This window comes from Phodopus roborovskii, unplaced genomic scaffold, assembly GCF_943737965.1.
Source record: "Phodopus roborovskii unplaced genomic scaffold, PHOROB, whole genome shotgun sequence".
NCBI lineage: Eukaryota > Metazoa > Chordata > Mammalia > Rodentia > Cricetidae > Phodopus > Phodopus roborovskii.
Window position 1 is genome coordinate 10,133,772 of NW_026126448.1, and position 17,348 is coordinate 10,151,119.

A 17,348-nucleotide genomic window follows, 5' to 3' on the forward strand; every position below is an offset into this window, starting at 1 on the left:
TTCCCTTGTTCACTGAGGAGATGTACAGTAAACATCAGTGATCTGCCTTTCTAGTATACTATAGAACGTATGTGCATCTATGTGTATGCACCCACCTGCATACCTCTGTGTGTGTGCGTGTGTGCATGTGCGTGTGTGTGTGTGTGTGTGTGTGTGTGTGTGTGTGTGTGTGTGGTAAATGTTGTTGTCTGTTTCTTTTTTTAATGTGTAGCCCAGGCTGGCCTGGACCTTGTGATCCTCCTCCCTCAGAAAATCATACTGGCATGTGCCACCACAAGAGCATGTGTTCTTTTCTTAATTAGAATATTATTGCATGTATCTATCTTCTACATGTGTACATGTGTGGGCACATATGTACCAAGGTATATATGTGGATATCAGAGGACAATTTGTGAACATTGATTCTCTCCTTCTACCATGGGGGTTCCAGAAATTGACCTCCGGTCATATGGCATGGCAGCACGCACCCTTACCCACTGAGCCATCTCTCCACTTGCCCTGTTGTAACATGTTCTATATGTTGCCCTTCATGGTAGACAGGAGAACCCTAACTACCTCGGCAGCTTGTAGATATATGTGCCTTTTGTACCACTGCCAATGGAACAAAATGTGGTCAGAAGACAGCTGGAGGCCTGCTGGAAGATGACAGTCATGCAGGCTTGTGGAATCCAGGTTTGTTCCAGGCAGAGGTCCTGGCAGAGCACAATGGCCAGAAGACATGGGTCTGACCCAGTCTCTCAACAAGCTTGTTTTTTTTCCCCAGGGTCTACTTGCTAACACTTCCTGGCTCATTGAAGATAAAATAGGTCAACTGAAGTTCACAAATGCCCACTGAGTTCTCTCAGGTGTCCAGACATCACTTTGGATGCTTCTGAAAAAGGCAGATATAAATAAATGACAAGCTAGGAGGGTGGTGTGCTAACTAGATAGATAACAATAGGCAACCTGGTCGATGAATTAGCCTCAGACATACAGGCTTCACCAGGTCCAAGCTGAGATGAGCTGTTGACCCAATGCTGGTTTCTTTTCAGAGTCACAGGAGCAAGATGTCAGCATGGTAGACACTTTTCCAGGTAAAAGAAAACACAAAGACATTCTTAACAAGGCCAGCCCTCGTGGCAGGAAGAAAGGCTGCTGGGAGTGGCAAACTTTGCCCTCCGAGTTAGTACTTGAATTCTGAGATGAGTCCTGCCTGCAAAGCTGTGTGGCCCAAGCCCTGCAGGGTCTCCCTGAAGAAGGCATCTAGTGGCCCTGACTTGGCTGTGGGTTCTGATACTAGGAAGCTTTGTGATTCTGTGCCTCTGTTTCCTAATATGTAAGACAGGCGTGGCAAAGGCAGCTCGGTGGCAGGGTTGTTGTGAATAATAGATGAGCTGGTTTACTCAAATCCCTAAGAACAGTCCTAACATGACCAGGAATGCAGCCCAGTCCAGACTCAGAACATGGGTGCATGCCATCATCTCCTCTTATCCTTGCACCAGTATCCCAGGGTGACCTAAGCAAGACAGCGAGCTCTGGCTTCATCCTTGCTCCATGGATTTCACCAGAGACTTCAACCTCTCTGATGATAATAGGTTCGCATTGACCCCTGGTTCTCCCAGGAAGGCAGATCACAACCCAACACAACCTACCTAGGCTTTCCCAGCATTCCCCTCTGGGAAAACAGATTGTAATGTTTGATCGGCACTCAGAAATCAAAAGCCCTCTCTCTAGATCTCAGAATTATGTGAGGTGAATTTAAACAATGAAGGTCAATTGTCCAAGGGAAATTGTTTAAGAGTCTCCCAGATAGTGAAGAGTGGACCCCTATTTATTATTACAGGAACAAATATGATCCAAGTGACTTACACTCTGAGGTTAATTATTAGTTTTGCTTACTATAACAAAATGCCTGAGGTAAAGGTAAGGCTAAAAGAGGAAAGGTTTCTTTTGCTCATTGTTTAGGGAACTGTAGTCCTAGTTGACCAGCTTGTTGCTTTGGAGTCTGAGGCAGAAGGACATTGTGGAGCGAGCTCTCCATGACCTCACTCTGATCTGGCTTTCTGCTGTGGCTCTCTGACCACATCGTGTCTGCCCCATCTAGCTGCCATCTGACAGTGTGAGTAGCCACTCAGTCTTACTCATTCACAAGTGTGAACACAAACACCACACAGACATCTTTAGGGGACACTGATAATATGGCATGTTATGAAGTGAGAATATTTACTGCTCACATCCTGCCCACCCTGTGGCCTGGAGCCCTGGATTCCCAGATATTGAAATCGGAAAGGTTTGCTGTCCTGGCAATTTGAGATCAGCATGTTTTTTTGGCCAGCCGTAAAACTTGTGACCACACTTTGGTATACTGGGGAGGGGGCTTCAGTGTAAGGTAATTACTAGAAAGAACCTTGTTAGAACCGTCAAGTCTAGGGTTCAGTTTGCATAACAGCTCCCTGGGCATGGAGCCCCTGTCTCCACCTCACCTCAACTTTATCACACTTGGGCTGTTGCCCTAGCACCTCAGCCTGGTGCCTGAAATGGATCCCAGCTGCTGTTCTGACAGGGCAGTAGCCTAGCTGGCCTGACAGAGCCCAGTTCCTGCTCCCCAGCCTCAGGGTTTCCCCTTCAGGCTCTGGCTATGTGACTGTAGCACTAAAAATCAAAGGAGTATTCCCACTTCAGGCTTCGGGCCACTTTGCCTTGAAGCTGTTGGTGTCTCTGTTACATGCTTTACCCTGAGATCTTGATGGCTCTAAACCCAGGGAGCTCTGATTGCTTCCTTGTTTACACAGTCAAGCCTATGGAATCTTCCAGAATGGGTGCAGGCTGGCCTGATATGTTAACCAATTAGCTGTTGAAAACTAGATTCTCCTCACGGTTATCATTTAGCTTCTGATGTACCATAGCCTCAGTGGCAAATGACATAAATCCTGTGACTATTTTGTGACCATCTGTAGAGAACATCTGTCCTCTCCATTGCTTGAAAGGGAGTCCTGAAACTCTGGCCTATTGTTCTGACCATTTATGTGTTCTCATTAATTATTTGTAAAGTGGCCTTTTCTCTGTCACTTCAGACATTCTCAGAACCAAGGAAAGTGGGAAAGAGGTGTGTTTTTCACATCTCTGTGTCACAAGGATCAGCTAGATCCTACTAAAGAGTAACCAACACCTGCTCACATCTTATCTGAATCTGACATGATCCAAGGCTGATGAATTCTTGGTTCATGAGGCTTCCAGAATCCATACCTTTAGTGCCCACTGCCCTTCCAATGCCCTGGCAACAATAGCCTGCCCCTGTCCTCCAATGTGATAGAGCAGGACACAAAGGATACCAGTCCTAGAGTTGGAGGCCCTGAGTGGCCCTGGCTGGTTGACCCCATCACGGCCCAGGGGCCCTGAATACAGAGTGTGACCTGGAGGCTCAGAGGCCCCAACTGTGTACTCTGGGAGCCTGAAGAAACTCTAGGAAGAACTTAGGCCCAACCCCTGGTATGGGCTAGTTAATGACATAGGTAGGCAATGTAATCCCGATGAGTAGCCTGAGAGCCCAATAGTCATCTCTTTCCCTCAGCATCCTATCTTCTCTCTCCCCAACCCCAAGACTCACACCAGACCCCACCCACCTCCACTACCTGTCCCTGGATAGCCTTGTCGCTAAATGGAAGGAAACTGCAGTACCAGACAATGTGTCCTCCTCTGCCAACTGCCCCCACCACCATTTCCAGGCATGCTGCGAGATCTCCATGCATTGGAAGAAGCAATGCTTGAGTTTACAGGTCCTTCTGCCAAAAGGACAGAGAGACAGAAATAACAGCCAATCCTTTACCACCATGTAGCACCCAGAGGGCTGCCCACAACTCCCTGGAACAAACAATGAATAAGGCTGGGAGGCCCAGCCCAGAGAGCAATTCTCCCCTGTACTGCATACAACATCTCCTCCTCCTCATTAGAAGCCCTGGAGCTTCTGTTTCCCTTCACTCAGATCAGAAAAGCAGGGCAGTGCCACCAGGATGGGGCCCAACCTTAGCCAGACCCCCCATTGCCCATCCATCACCACAGTGAAGTCCAGGCAGAAGTAGAAAAGCCAGGGCTGCCATCCAGACTTACACACCCCATGTTCCTTGCTGCAGACACAGAGGTGTCCTATGGACCAACAGGGAGCCCTAAGCTTCAGTACCCATTCCTCACAAGAGCCACAGGGAACATTGCTAAAGTAGGAACAAGCCTGGCACTGCCACCAAATTGTGTGGCTCTTAGGACAAACTCTGCAATCTTTGCATCCTGTGGTCCCCTCATCTCTAGAATTCTGCTGCTTAAGCTAGAGATTTAAGTCCTTGAAAATACTGCTTACTGAGCTGTGGTCTTCCATGGACAGCTACCTGCATTTGCTAGAAGGATCTTGTTGAAGACAGAGATGACCTACATCATTTCCTTCCCTGACTAAAAAGTGTCACATAAGTCTCTTTCCTAGAAGCCCTTGAGTTCTTGCAAAGAACTTAGCTCTCTCTTCCTCTATGGCTTCTTTTCTATGCTAGAACCCATTTCTCTTTTCTCCATGCCTGCCAAGAAGCATATATGAAAATGCATAGCTGAACTATAGAAATTCTGTAAGCTCTTATGACAGGCTTAGCAAAACTCTTTTTACTCTACTAACCCTAACTCTCTGCTCACATTTTTATTTTCTCTGTTCCAATGTATTACTTGGTTATTATTTAATTGTAGATTATTATAATTACCTTAAACTCTTTTCATAATAAAGATGTTGAAAACATAAAAGGGGTAAACTTACAAGATGTAATGTTTAGCTAAAAGACAGTCATCTGCCTCCCACAGCAGAAACAAGACCAATGTCAGAAGCGCTGGTTCTGTGTAGGCAGTGACGCAGTGCATCCTGCTTGAACGTCTCTGGCTAATCTTCAGGGAGTCTTAGCCAACTTTAACCCTGCACCTCATTTGCCCAGTCTGTGGATGGCCTCAGTAAATCTCTTTCCTTTGTTTTGTGTATTTTTCTCATAGAAGACCGTGGTTTCTTCTCCAAAGCTGTTAATCTCCAATACAGAACTCAAGAGGAGAAGAGGCCAGAACAGAGCTGTCCTAGCATCCAGTGTGGCATCTCTCCAGCCAGGACCAGAGATGACAGGACACATGTCTCCAACCTTCAGCTGTTCACATAGCACACAGGGGACTCGTGGGGGCCACTTGTCACTGCCAATCAATCCTACTCAATGGCAATACTGACATCTTTAATACTGTTTTAAGGACAGACACTCAGGCAGAAAATGCTGGTGTGCTTCCTGTCTGCAGAGTAGAGGGCCATGTCACACCAATATGAACACAGTGGACCCTAGGGCCTGCTCTGAGTCCACTTGCAGCCACTGACACTCAGAGAAAAAAAAAGTCCAACCCCCAAAGCCATCGTGGGGTTGGCTTCCACAGCTCTTGACCAATGTGGCCAAAGCTAGACACCTCGGGACACTTGGATTATTCATAAATGCAACCTACCCCAAACCCCCTGAGTAGTATCTGAAGTCTTGTGAAGGTCATGGATCCTGAACAAAGCATCAAGTGCACCAAGAAGGCTGATGGAAGTCCCCGGAAGCGGCTGACCAAAGGAGAGGCTATTCAGACTAGTATTTCTTCCAGCACCCCGTATCCAGGCAGCAGTTCCGCTGCCCCCTCAGAGAGTGCCACCCAGGAGCTCTTAACCCCACAGTCTTTCTCAGGCTCCTCGGTGGTTCTCAGAGAAGGCTCTCAGGAGAAAATGGGCCAGCAGCAGAAGCCTCCCCGGAGGCCCTCCATCGAGGCCTCGGTCCACATCTCACAGCTTTCGCAGCACCCCTTGACACCAGCATTCATGTCCCCTGGCAAACCAGAGCATCTCCTAGAGGGGTCCACATGGCAGCTGGTTGATCCCATGAGACCTGGACCCTCAGGCTCCTTTGTGGCCCCTGGGCTGCCTCCACAGGGCCAGCTCCTCCCATCCCATGCTTCCATCCTTCCTCCTGAGGACCTGCCTGGCATCCCTAAGGTCTTTGTGCCCCGCCCCTCGCAGGTCTCCCTGAAGCCGGCAGAAGAGGCACACAAGAAAGAGAGGAAACCGCAGAAGCCAGGGAAGTATATCTGCCAGTACTGCAGCCGGCCCTGCGCCAAGCCCAGTGTGCTTCAGAAGCACATTCGCTCACACACAGGCGAGAGGCCCTACCCCTGTGGCCCCTGTGGCTTCTCCTTCAAAACCAAGAGTAACCTCTACAAGCACAGGAAGTCCCATGCCCACCGCATCAAAGCTGGCCTGGCTTCCGGCTCCAGCAGCGAGATGTACCCTCCTGGGTTGGAAATGGAGAGGATCCCTGGGGAAGAGTTTGAGGAGCCCACCGAGGGAGAAAGCACAGACTCTGAAGAGGAAACTAGTACCACATCGGGTCTCCCCACAGACGTTCTCCCCAAATCTAAGCATCCCCTGCTCTCAAGTGGCTTATACAGCTCTGGGAGCCAGAGTTCCAGCCAGGAACGCTGCCCCTTATCCCAGTCAAGCACTGCACCATCGCTCGAGGACCCCAGCCAATTTGCAGAAGCCTCATCCGAGCATCCCCTGACCCATAAACCAGAAGACACACACACGATCAAGCAGAAGCTGGCACTCCGCCTGAGTGAGAGGAAGAAGCTGATCGAGGAGCAGACGTTTCTGAGCCCAGGGAGCAAAGGCAGCACGGAGTCTGGGTATTTCTCACGTTCTGAGAGCGCTGAGCAGCAAGTCAGTCCCCCCAACACCAATGCTAAGTCCTACGCAGAGATCATCTTAGGCAAGTGTGGGCGGATTGGGCAGCGGACCTCCATGCTGGCGTCCACCTCCACTCAGCCCCTGCTGCCCCTGTCTGCTGAAGACAAGCCCAGTTTGGTGCCTTTGTCTGTACCGCGGACACAGGTGATTGAACACATCACCAAGCTCATCACCATTAATGAGGCTGTGGTGGACACCAGTGAGATTGACAGTGTGAAACCCAGAAGGAGTTCCCTGACCAGGCGCAGCAGCATGGAGTCCCCAAAATCCAGGGAGTCACTATTGTCCCATGGGGAGAAGACCAAACCGGAGCAAACGCTGCTGAGCCTCCAGCACCCGCCCAGCTCCACGCACCCTGTGCCTCTCCTGAGAAGTCACTCAATGCCTTCTGCTGCCTGCACCATCAGCACCCCCCACCACATCTTCCGTGGGAGCTACTCCTTCGATGACCACATTGCTGATCCCGAAGCCCCCAGCCGCAGCAGTCCCATGTTTACCTCCCACCCACGGATGCTGAAACGCCAGCCAGCCATTGAACTACCTTTGGGAGGTGAGTACAGTTCCGAGGAGCCTGGACCAAGCAGCAAAGACCCCACCTCCAAGCCCCCTGATGACCCAGAATCCAAGGAAAGCGACCTTACCAAAAAGACCAAGAAAGGGTTGAAAACAAAGGGCGTGAGCTATGAATGTAACATCTGTGGTGCTCGGTACAAGAAGAGAGATAATTATGAAGCTCATAAGAAGTACTACTGCTCTGAGCTCCAAATCACAAAAGCCCACTCTGCAGGTGCTCATGATGTGGAAAAGGCACAGGCTGAGCCTGAGCCTTGGTCCCAGATGATGCATTATAAACTTGGGGCCACCTTAGAACTCACTCCACTGAGAAAAAGACGAAAGGAAAAGAGCCTTGGGGATGAGGAGGAACCGCCTACCTTTGGCAGCCCTGGCCCATCAGACCCAGCTCGAAGCAGCCTTCCCTTGGAGTCCACCAAGTCACCAGCAGAACCAAGCAAATCAGTTCCCTCTGTAGAAGGACCCATAAGCTTCCAGTCAAGGACTCCAAAGCCAGGGACTGGATCGGAACCAGGGAAGGAGAGGAGAACAATGTCCAAAGAGATTTCCGTCATCCAGCACACCAGCTCCTTTGAGAAGTCCGACCCACTGGAGCAGCCGAGCAGTCTGGAAGAAGACAAGCCCCTGGCCCAGTTCTCATCCCCACCACCTGCCCCGCATGGACGCTCGGCTCATTCCCTGCAGCCGAGGTTGGTCCGCCAGCCCAACATTCAAGTTCCAGAGATCCTGGTGACAGAAGAGCCGGACAGGCCAGACACAGAGCCCGAGCCACCGCCAAAGGAACCAGAGAAGACGGAGGAATTCCAGTGGCCCCAGCGCAGCCAGACACTGGCACAGCTCCCAGCTGAGAAGCTGCCACCCAAGAAGAAGAGACTCCGCTTAGCTGAGATGGCACAGTCCTCAGGGGAGTCCAGCTTTGAGTCCTCTGTGCCTCTGTCTCGAAGTCCAAGCCAGGAGAGCAACATCTCTCTGAGTGGTTCCAGCCGTTCAGCTTCATTTGACAGGGAGGATCATGGAAAAGCTGACACCCCTGGGCCCTCATTAGACACGCGCTGCAAACCCTTGGGCACCCACATGCTGACTGTCCCCAGCCACCACCCGCATGCCCGAGAGATGCGGAGGTCAGCCTCAGAGCAGAGCCCCAACATGCCCCATTCCTCACACATGACTGAGACCCGAAGCAAATCCTTTGACTATGGCAGCTTGTCCCCAACAGGACCATCTGTAGCAGTGCCTGCAGCTCCACCACCCCCAGCCGCTCCACCAGAAAGAAGAAAATGCTTTCTGGTGAGACAGGCCTCCCTCAGCAGACCTCCAGAAGCAGAGCTGGAGACCACCCCCAAGGCAAAACAAGAGAGCAGTGAGGAGCCCTCAGCCAGCAAGCCTTCCACCAAAAGCTCTGTGCCCCAGATCCCCATGGCTACCACACAAGGCGGGCCTTCGGGAGGCAAGAGCCAGATGCAGGACAGGCCCCCACTGGAGTCCAGCCCACCCTACACAGAAGCCCTGCAAGTGTTCCGATCTCCTGGCACCCAGTTGCCCCCACCAGTCTCCCTCTTCTCCTTGCAGCACCTCTTGCCTCAGGAGCAAGAACAGTCCTCTGAATTCTTCCCCACTCAAGCAATGGCCAACATGCTCTCCTCACCATACTCTATGCCCCCACTCCCACCTTCCTTGTTCCAAGCCCCACCACTTCCTCTGCAGCCTACTGTGCTACACCCCAGCCAGCTCCATCTCCCCCAGCTCCTGCCTCACCCTGCAGATATCCCCTTCCGGCAGCCCCCTTCTTTCCTCCCCATGCCATGTCCTGTCTCCTCAACCCTCTCTGGATACTTTCTGCCTCTGCAGTCCCAGTTTGCATTGCAACTCCCTGGTGAAATAGAAAGCCACCTGCCCCCAATCAAAACCACCCTGGCCCCTCTGGCAGCAGAATCTTCTGGCCCCTCCAGCAGCACAGGATACAGCAGTGACATCCAGCTGCCCCTCGTGACTCCCCCAGCCACCTCCCCAGCTCCCACAGCAGCCCCAACATCGGCCCTGCCTGCCTGTCCAGATGCTATGGTGTCACTGGTTGTTCCTGTGCGCATCCAGACCCACATGCCGTCCTATGGGAGCGCCATGTACACCACCTTGTCTCAGATCTTGGTCACACAGTCTCAAGGCAGCTCAGCAAGTATGGCTCTTACCAAGTATGAGGAACCCTCTTCCAAAGGGATGACTGTGTGTGGAGCTAATGTATATGAAGCTGGACCTGGACCATCTACTATAAGTAAGGAGCAAAGCAGAAGTTTCCAGACACCATATCTGAGAGTGCCTGAAAGGAAAGGCACTTCGCTGTCCTCTGAGGGCATTCTGAGCCTGGAGGGGTGCTCATCTACAGCCGGTGGAAGCAAGCGTGTCCTCTCTCCAGCTGGAAGTCTTGAACTTACCATGGAAACACAGCAGCAGAAAAGGGTAAAGGAGGAGGAGGCTTCCAAGGCAGATGAAAAACTGGAGCTGGTGAGCACCTGCAGCGTGGTGCTGACCAGTACAGAGGACAGGCAGAGGACAGAGAAGCCCTATGTGGGCAGCCAAGGCCAGAGCAGGAGGGAGACAGAAACACTGTCCAGCCTGCCTTCAGATCCATCTGACCCAAAAGAACTTTCTCCCCTCTCTCATCCACCATTGGCCCATGGGCCAGCGCCAGGCTCAGAAGCTTTGAAGGAATATGCTCAACCATCTAGCAAAGGTCACCGAAGAGGGCTGCCTCCATTGAGTATAAAGAAAGAAGATCCAAAGGAGCACCCTGACCTTCCTCCCCTGGCACCCCCTAGCTCTCTGCCTCTGTCAGACACTTCTCCCAAACCAGCCAAATTCCAAGAAGGTACGGACTCAAAGAAGGTACTGCAGTTCCCCAGCCTCCACACGACCACTAATGTCAGTTGGTGCTATTTAAACTACATTAAGCCAAATCACATCCAGCATGCAGATAGGAGGTCCTCTGTTTACGCTGGTTGGTGCATAAGTTTGTACAACCCCAACCTTCCAGGGGTTTCCACTAAAGCTGCTTTGTCCCTTCTGAGATCTAAGCAAAAAGTGAGCAGAGAGACATACACCATGGCCACAGCTCCACATCCTGAGGCAGAAAAGCTGGTGCCATCCAGTTCCCGAAAGCCCCGCATGACAGAGGTAAGTTCAGCCTTGTTCTTGTCATCAAATGCCAAAGATTGTGCTGAGCTTTTAAGGCCACATTGTCTTTGTGCTAAGTTTGTAGCTGAAACTGGAAAGGGGGGTGTGGTGCAGATTTTTCTCTCTGGGAGTTGTGACCTTACAAGAAAACATGTTCGTTGGGTTTCTCTGCTGTAGTGTTCCTAACATAATTAGAATAATGTTATCAGCAAAGTCTCCCTACTTTCCCACAAGCTTCTACTCTAAAATAGAAAGTTTAATCTCAGCAAAGTAAAGAGAAATTTTCCAAAGGACATAGTTGGGAAATTTTATTGGTGGGATGCTTTTGACAATCTTTTTAAAACTTTATTCCACTCCTATCCCATAAGGTTCTCCTTGCCCTACTAGTTTCTTCCTGCTTTTCCTATTTTACCTGTATCTGCTGTTTTTATTCTCTACTACCCCTTAAAATCATCCCATTTCCACATTTGACACAAACTGCTCCTGAAATAGTCCCTTTCCTGTAAGATAGCACATAAAACTGGGATGCAGTGCATCTCTCCACCTGTAGGAGGCAGTGACACTCACAGTTTGAGCCATCTGAGCTTCAGAGTAGCAGTAGGCTCTCAGAACAGCTCATATTTATTCCTTCATGACCTCTGACCTGGACTACTTCAGGAGCTATGCAATAAAGTTTCCTAGCTAATTTAACAAATTTGAAATTCAACAGTTTCAATTTGCATAAGAACAATATACAGATATACTAGGTCAAGACCTGTGCTGGCCTAATGTGACAAAATGCCCTGACACAAGCTGTTTAAGGGAGAAAAGATTCATTTTGGCTTATAGTTTCAGAATGATACAATTCATCATGGCAGGAAAGGCAATGGATGCTGCCTGGTTGCATTGCCTCCACGTTCAGGAAGCAGAAAATAAATAAGTAGAGCCAGGTTATAAATTCCTCACGGTCCTCCCTACAGCCACCCACACCCTCCAGTGAGGATCTACCTCCTAAAAGTGTACAACTTTCCCAAACTACATCGCCAGCTGATATGGGGACCTTTCACATTCTAGCCATACCTGGAATTTGTGGAGTGACAAATAGTCTTATTCGGTGCCAAGTCCTGTGCTGGACCCTGGGACCCAGTCACTGCTGACCTCCCTCTGTAAAGCAGTGAATGTCACCTCCATTCCACAGATGAGGGAACCTGGGGTCAGGGGCAAAAAGTAGTCAAGGACTTGGAGCAAACATTTGGCAAATTCAGAGTTTGAACTCAGACCTATCTGGCTACCAAAAAAAAAAAAAAAAAAAAGTCTATTTCACTTTTTAGTTGCTGGAGGAATGAAACTCCTGAAAGATAATTGCAAATTTAATGATTATGATGTTGACAAGTAGCCATTCCAATGAGGTGCTTTGACCAAATGCCACAGAGACACTGGACCCTCACTCCTATTGTAGACCTGGAAGCAGAACTGGGTCTGCAGCTTCCTGGATGCTCATACTTTCTGCTTTCATCATGAGGGTGAGAGTTACATCAGAGGTGCCCTGAGCTCAGCTGGATATTCTTCACAAACTGTCTTCCACATTTATTCTCTGATGTCTTTGTCAGTCCATGGACATTTCTGAACAGGATTTCCACTTTTGCTATAACTACCCTAAACTGTGGCTATTGCCAGGATGCCAGTGTAACTATACTTATAACTTTTGGAGTGCCTGCTGTATGCCAGAGACTGTACTAAACTTTACTTTCATTGTCATAACACCTTGGGAAACTAGGGGACAGTAGGTAAAAGGATCAAAGTTCAGAGAGACCAAGTAACTTGTGTGGGGGTCACACAGTAAATAGCAAAGATCAGATTCAGAACCAGAGCTCACTCCTAAACCCTTTGAAACATGTCTGAGCTGTTCCCCTTCCTGATGAGAGGTGTTGTAGGCACAGAAGATAAAAGGAGTGTTAGGTTTTTGTCTCTGAGTTTGATAGTAATTTCTTCAGCCTGCTGCATTCCTAAAATGAGCTGAAACTTGCAGACATTTCCTTGGAATTGTCAATTTTGTTCAAAATTTTCCTGCCTAAAGTCCACAAATATCACACGTTAACATAACTGTGTGATCTACAAACTGAGGCCTTTCTGCAAACCCACCCCATGCCTTCATTTGCATGTCTCCAGTGATGGGAGGATCACTCCCACCCACTACCCAACCTGTGCCTGGCTATAGTTCATGTTCTTCTGCACACTCAGCTGATGGTTGTCTTCCCTTAGCCATTCTGAAAATGTCATTTATCTAACACTTAGATAACCACAGTTAATCTGTGAGGCAGAGCCAAGCCTTCACTTATTTCTTCAGCCATTCTTTGTCCTTTTGATCCTGTTTTGAGTGCCAAGGTGACCAAGGTGAATTAGACATATCCCCAAAGGTTCCAAGGCCTGCACAGAACACGAAGATCCACCTATGCCTCTCAGGGGGGAAAGGAGCATGAGAAGGGGGGACTTTGTCCCTTGTGGCCAGACCTAGAATTTATGGAGGAGAACTGGGTGAAAGCAGAAGATCATGTGGGCAAGTGTGTTTCTGAACTTGACGCTGCATGCAAGGTTAACCAATCTTGTCCTCCCCTTCAGGTGCACCTCCCGTCGCTGCTTCCCCCAGAAAGCCAAAAAGACCCAGCTAGAGTAGAGAAGGAAGAAAAGCAAGGGAAGGCAGAGGAGGGTACTCCCACTTCCAAGAGAGGAGAGCCGGCGAGGGTCAAGATCTTCGAAGGAGGGTAAGGTTCATGCTTTATTTGCAGTCGGCTTCCGGTGTGGAGACATCCCACCACCTATGCACAGAGGTGGCTGGCAGCTCCTGGATGTGTGATGCCCACAGGTGCCTGCAGTTCCCACAGCACCTCTCTACATTTTGGGTCTCCCAGACCATCTGTTTTTGCAAATGCCACTGGGATCCTTGGTGGGGATCTGAAGGAGCCAAGGTCTTTCTCCAGCCCTGTCTGTGTCTGCAGATCCTCTCCAGATTCTCAGTCCAGCATTGAGGTGATATAGAGTCCCCAGCCACAGTTTGGACTATAGTTTCCTTTAGGGTGTGTTGCCTCTGTCCTGCCAAGGCCACCCTGGCCACATCCCATTTCTCATGGTGCCAAAGAGTCATTGCACACACCCTTCACACTATTCACCGCCCTGTCCACTGGCAGGCCCAGGACTCATTGTTTGTGTTGAGTCTCATCCTTGGCTATTTTCCTGTGGTGTTCATCTTTGGGAACCTGCTAAGCTACAGGCATTGGAGCTTGCCAGTCTGGGACACATCCATACTGTACCCTACCCTCACGAGTTCCAGGCTCTAGGACACCTGGTCTTTGTGGCAATTTGTACTTTTCGGAAGTTCTTTGTGCACTTTGTGTTCTGTGTGGCCACGTGTTTGTGAACAAGTAGCATGGTGTCTGTCTTGGGGTCCTGTGTCTGTGTCCCTGTTGTCATCAGGGTGGTACCAATTCTATACAGTCCTGATCACAGCAATCTCCAGGAGCCTCCGACAACACAGGCCATCCCTGGGGACTCTTGTTCCCCAACACCTGCAGGTGACTGTTTCATGGGGTCATACAGTGACAGGTGTGGGAGGCTCTGGGGAAGTAGGATGGAGAAGTAAACTGCTAAGCTTCCCAGTTTGGCACTTTGTAGCGGCTAGAGGGGCTCTCAGGAGCAGGAAGTGGTTTTGAAAAGGCAGGGTCAGGAGATGGTGAACAACCCTGAAGCACACCCACAATACCAAAAGTGGCTCCTTTAACACTAGCAGAGCCAGAGGTGCTTCAGAGCTCTGACCCTCTTTCCACTTGGGAACCATGGCTTTCTGTGCCTGCTTTAGGTTAGAGTGCCCCCGTGTGGCTATGTGCTCTCATGCCACCAGGTCCCAAGCTCCAGGCTGGGTAGCTGTGCCCTCCTCCCTCGTATTCCAGGACCATCTGGGATCTGAGGGGCTGTGTGGCATTTGATGGTCCCTCACCTGTGTCTAGACCTTGGTCTCTATCTGAGGCACCTCACTCTGCTCTTGGCTAGGGGAGGCACCTCACTCCTCCAACTAGTCACATGGTATAAACAATCAGATCCTTTCCACCCTCAACTCAACTACCCACCCTACCCCCCACTTCCCACCCTAGCTCTGCGGTGCCTCCTATCCCTGCTTCTGGTGAACCCTCTTCTTTCATGGGGTAGGTGTTACCCACTAGGAGTATTTGCTAATGTGGAAACAAGACATATCTGAGGACACCTCCAGCATCTCATGGATGGGACCAGGACTGACCAAGTCTCGCCTGTCACCAAGGGTGACCTATTGCAGGACGCTGAACACATCCTTAAGGCCCATCACCTGTTCTCATTAAAGGCTTTTTCTTAACCTCGGTGCTTTCTTCTTTTTCTTTTCTTAACCCTTGCAACACCCTGTTTCACTGCAATACATACTGGAGAGGGGTCTGCAATGAGACCTGCTCACTGATTCCAGGAAAGGTCCAGAGAAGAAGGGGGTTAGAACAGTGCACTAATGCACTGCTAATGCACCTTCCTGTGCACTGGGCTCTCGTCCACCGATGATGGAGAGTTGTGTAGTCTCAGACCTTGGGAGGTGGGAAGGACAATCTTAGTCATATCTGTGCCTGGGAAAACTAAAACAGCCAGTCAGTAACACTGGGTGAACTCTGGTCTGTTTTCCATGCATCTGCCACTGGTTAGTTTTCTCCGTGGTATCCATGCAGGTGCAATAAGCTAATAAGCCAATTGCTGAAAGACAGGTTCTGTGTGTGTCTGGCTTCCTCAAGTCTTTGGATCACAAGCCACATTCCCCTCACCCTTTTACTTAACCCTCAGTCTGGCAGTTGATCTATTAATCAATTCATCATGGAAGATAGACTTAATCTGTGCCTTGTAGGTGCTTTGCGCTAGAAGTAATAGTGACCCAATTAGTATCAAACTGTCATTCAGTTCCTAAGATACCTGTGGACCAGACCAAAGCAGCAATACAAAGCCTGTTGCTGATGTGGGGACCTGTAGTGTTGTGCTGTTCACAGTGGCCACCGAGGGCTTCCCAGAGCTGCGGGGTCAAGCTGGGTGGTGTGGCCGGAGTGGTGTGACATGTGGCCCTTGCATATGAGATAGGCTGGTCAGAGCTCTCCGAGGGACCACTGAGATTCTCGTTCTTGCCAAGATTGTCTTCCTTGTTGACATCAGCCAACTCTTCAGCTTAAACACTCCCATCACTGTTGCTGCAGCATCAAGGGCCACAGCTGGGTCCTTACTCCTGAGCTCCTGGCCTTTGCTTTGGATGCCTCTGGCATCTTCACCTATGAGACCTCCTCAAACTCAGCACAGCCCAGCAAATCTCATGCTTCCCACTCAATAGTGCCTTAATTACTTTTCTGTAAATAGACCATGACCAAGGCAATTTACAAAATAAAGCACTGAATTGGGACTTGTTTAGAGTGTCAGAGGGTGAGTCCATGGCCATCATGGTAGCAGACAGGAGGCATGGTGTTGCAGCAGTATCTGAGAGCTCACATCTTATCTATAGGCATCAGGCAGACACACACACACACACAATTAGGCCAGGGGTGGGTCTTTAAAATCTCAAAGCCCACTCCCAATGACACATCTCCTCCCAAAAGGCCTTACCTCCTAAACCTTCCTAAACAGTCCCCCAAGTGGGTATCAAACATTCAAATGTGGGGGTCATTCTCATTCAAACCACCTCACCTAGCATCTTCTCCAACCTGCAGACTTCAGATAATGAAACCATCACACACAAACCTCAGTGTCACCTCAGACACCTTCTCCCTGGATTCCAGTCAGTCTCCAAACTCTGGTGTGCATGTGAAGTAGTCAGTGGCTCACAATGGCTTCTTTCTCTGTTTCTGCATCCTGCCCTCCAATCTCCCAGTGCCACTGAGCATCTGCCTGCATAGCCTTCTGTGGCTCCCATCTGCAGAATCCAGTTTAAACTCAGCCTGGTAGTCTAACATTTCATATTTATGTCACCTTCTATTGCCTGTGGACCCTGTCCTTTGCCAAATCCATCTGACCTTCAACAATGAGCACTAGCCCTGTCCAGTGAATCTCTGAGGTCCCTGCCTTTGCACACTATAGATAATTTCCATGATACTATACCAAGTCTCTTGATTTGGTCCTAGGGCAATGCTTTGCACACAGTGTTCACCCTTGTGGACTGCCTTAATGTCCCAGCCTCTGATCCCCTCTTGGTTTCCCCAGCCACTTCAACACCTGAACAAAGCCTGCCTTTTCTGGGTAGTGTCTGGGAGTACCCATGGGCACCGTGCTGGATTACACCCAGAACCTTGCATATATTTGCCTTAATGTTATGGAAGGGTTCTCTCTGTGAAGCAGTGTTTGCACACACAGAGTTATATTGTTCCCTGAGTGCAATGCCTACATTGTTCTAACTCAAGTGTCTTTGCTGCAAGGGAAGCTGGGAACTCAGCCCTGTGGCTGGCATAGAAGAAGCTCCTGAGATGAGTAGGAAGTACCTGGATAACAGCAGCGGCTGTCCATGCCCTGACCAGATTGGCTGTGTGTGCTGAAGTCTAGATAAGTGATGAATGGAGCTAGTGAGATTCAGGGAGACCAGCTCCATTGGGGAGGCCCTCGGAGAGTTGGCCATTAGCAAGGAACAGCCAGTCTTAGCTTGGAACTGGCACACAGAGAAGGGGTACTCCAGCCTCACTGTGAGCTGAGCTCCCTACTCCCTAAAGGTAGAGTAAGGAGGCTCCAAGACCCACTTCCTCACCAGCAGGCCTGTGTCAGAAGGACCGGATGCTATGCTGAGGGAAGAACCTTTTGTTCCCAGGGAGAGCTCCTGCCCACCTTTCCCAACCAGCCA

General features: G+C 49.9%; 1 protein-coding gene across 2 annotated transcripts in view; it reads left to right on the plus strand.

The window, feature by feature from the left end:
- Hivep3 (HIVEP zinc finger 3) overlaps positions 1 to 17,348 on the plus strand; it is a 311,747-nt gene that overhangs the window by 271,549 nt on the left and 22,850 nt on the right. For both annotated transcript variants that reach the window (XM_051188659.1, XM_051188660.1), the window contains exons 4-5: positions 4,996 to 10,498; positions 13,097 to 13,239. In XM_051188659.1, coding sequence (XP_051044616.1) covers positions 5,522 to 10,498; positions 13,097 to 13,239 — 5,120 coding nt within the window. In that variant the 5' untranslated portion in view covers positions 4,996 to 5,521. The remainder of the gene's footprint in view (positions 1 to 4,995; positions 10,499 to 13,096; positions 13,240 to 17,348) is intronic.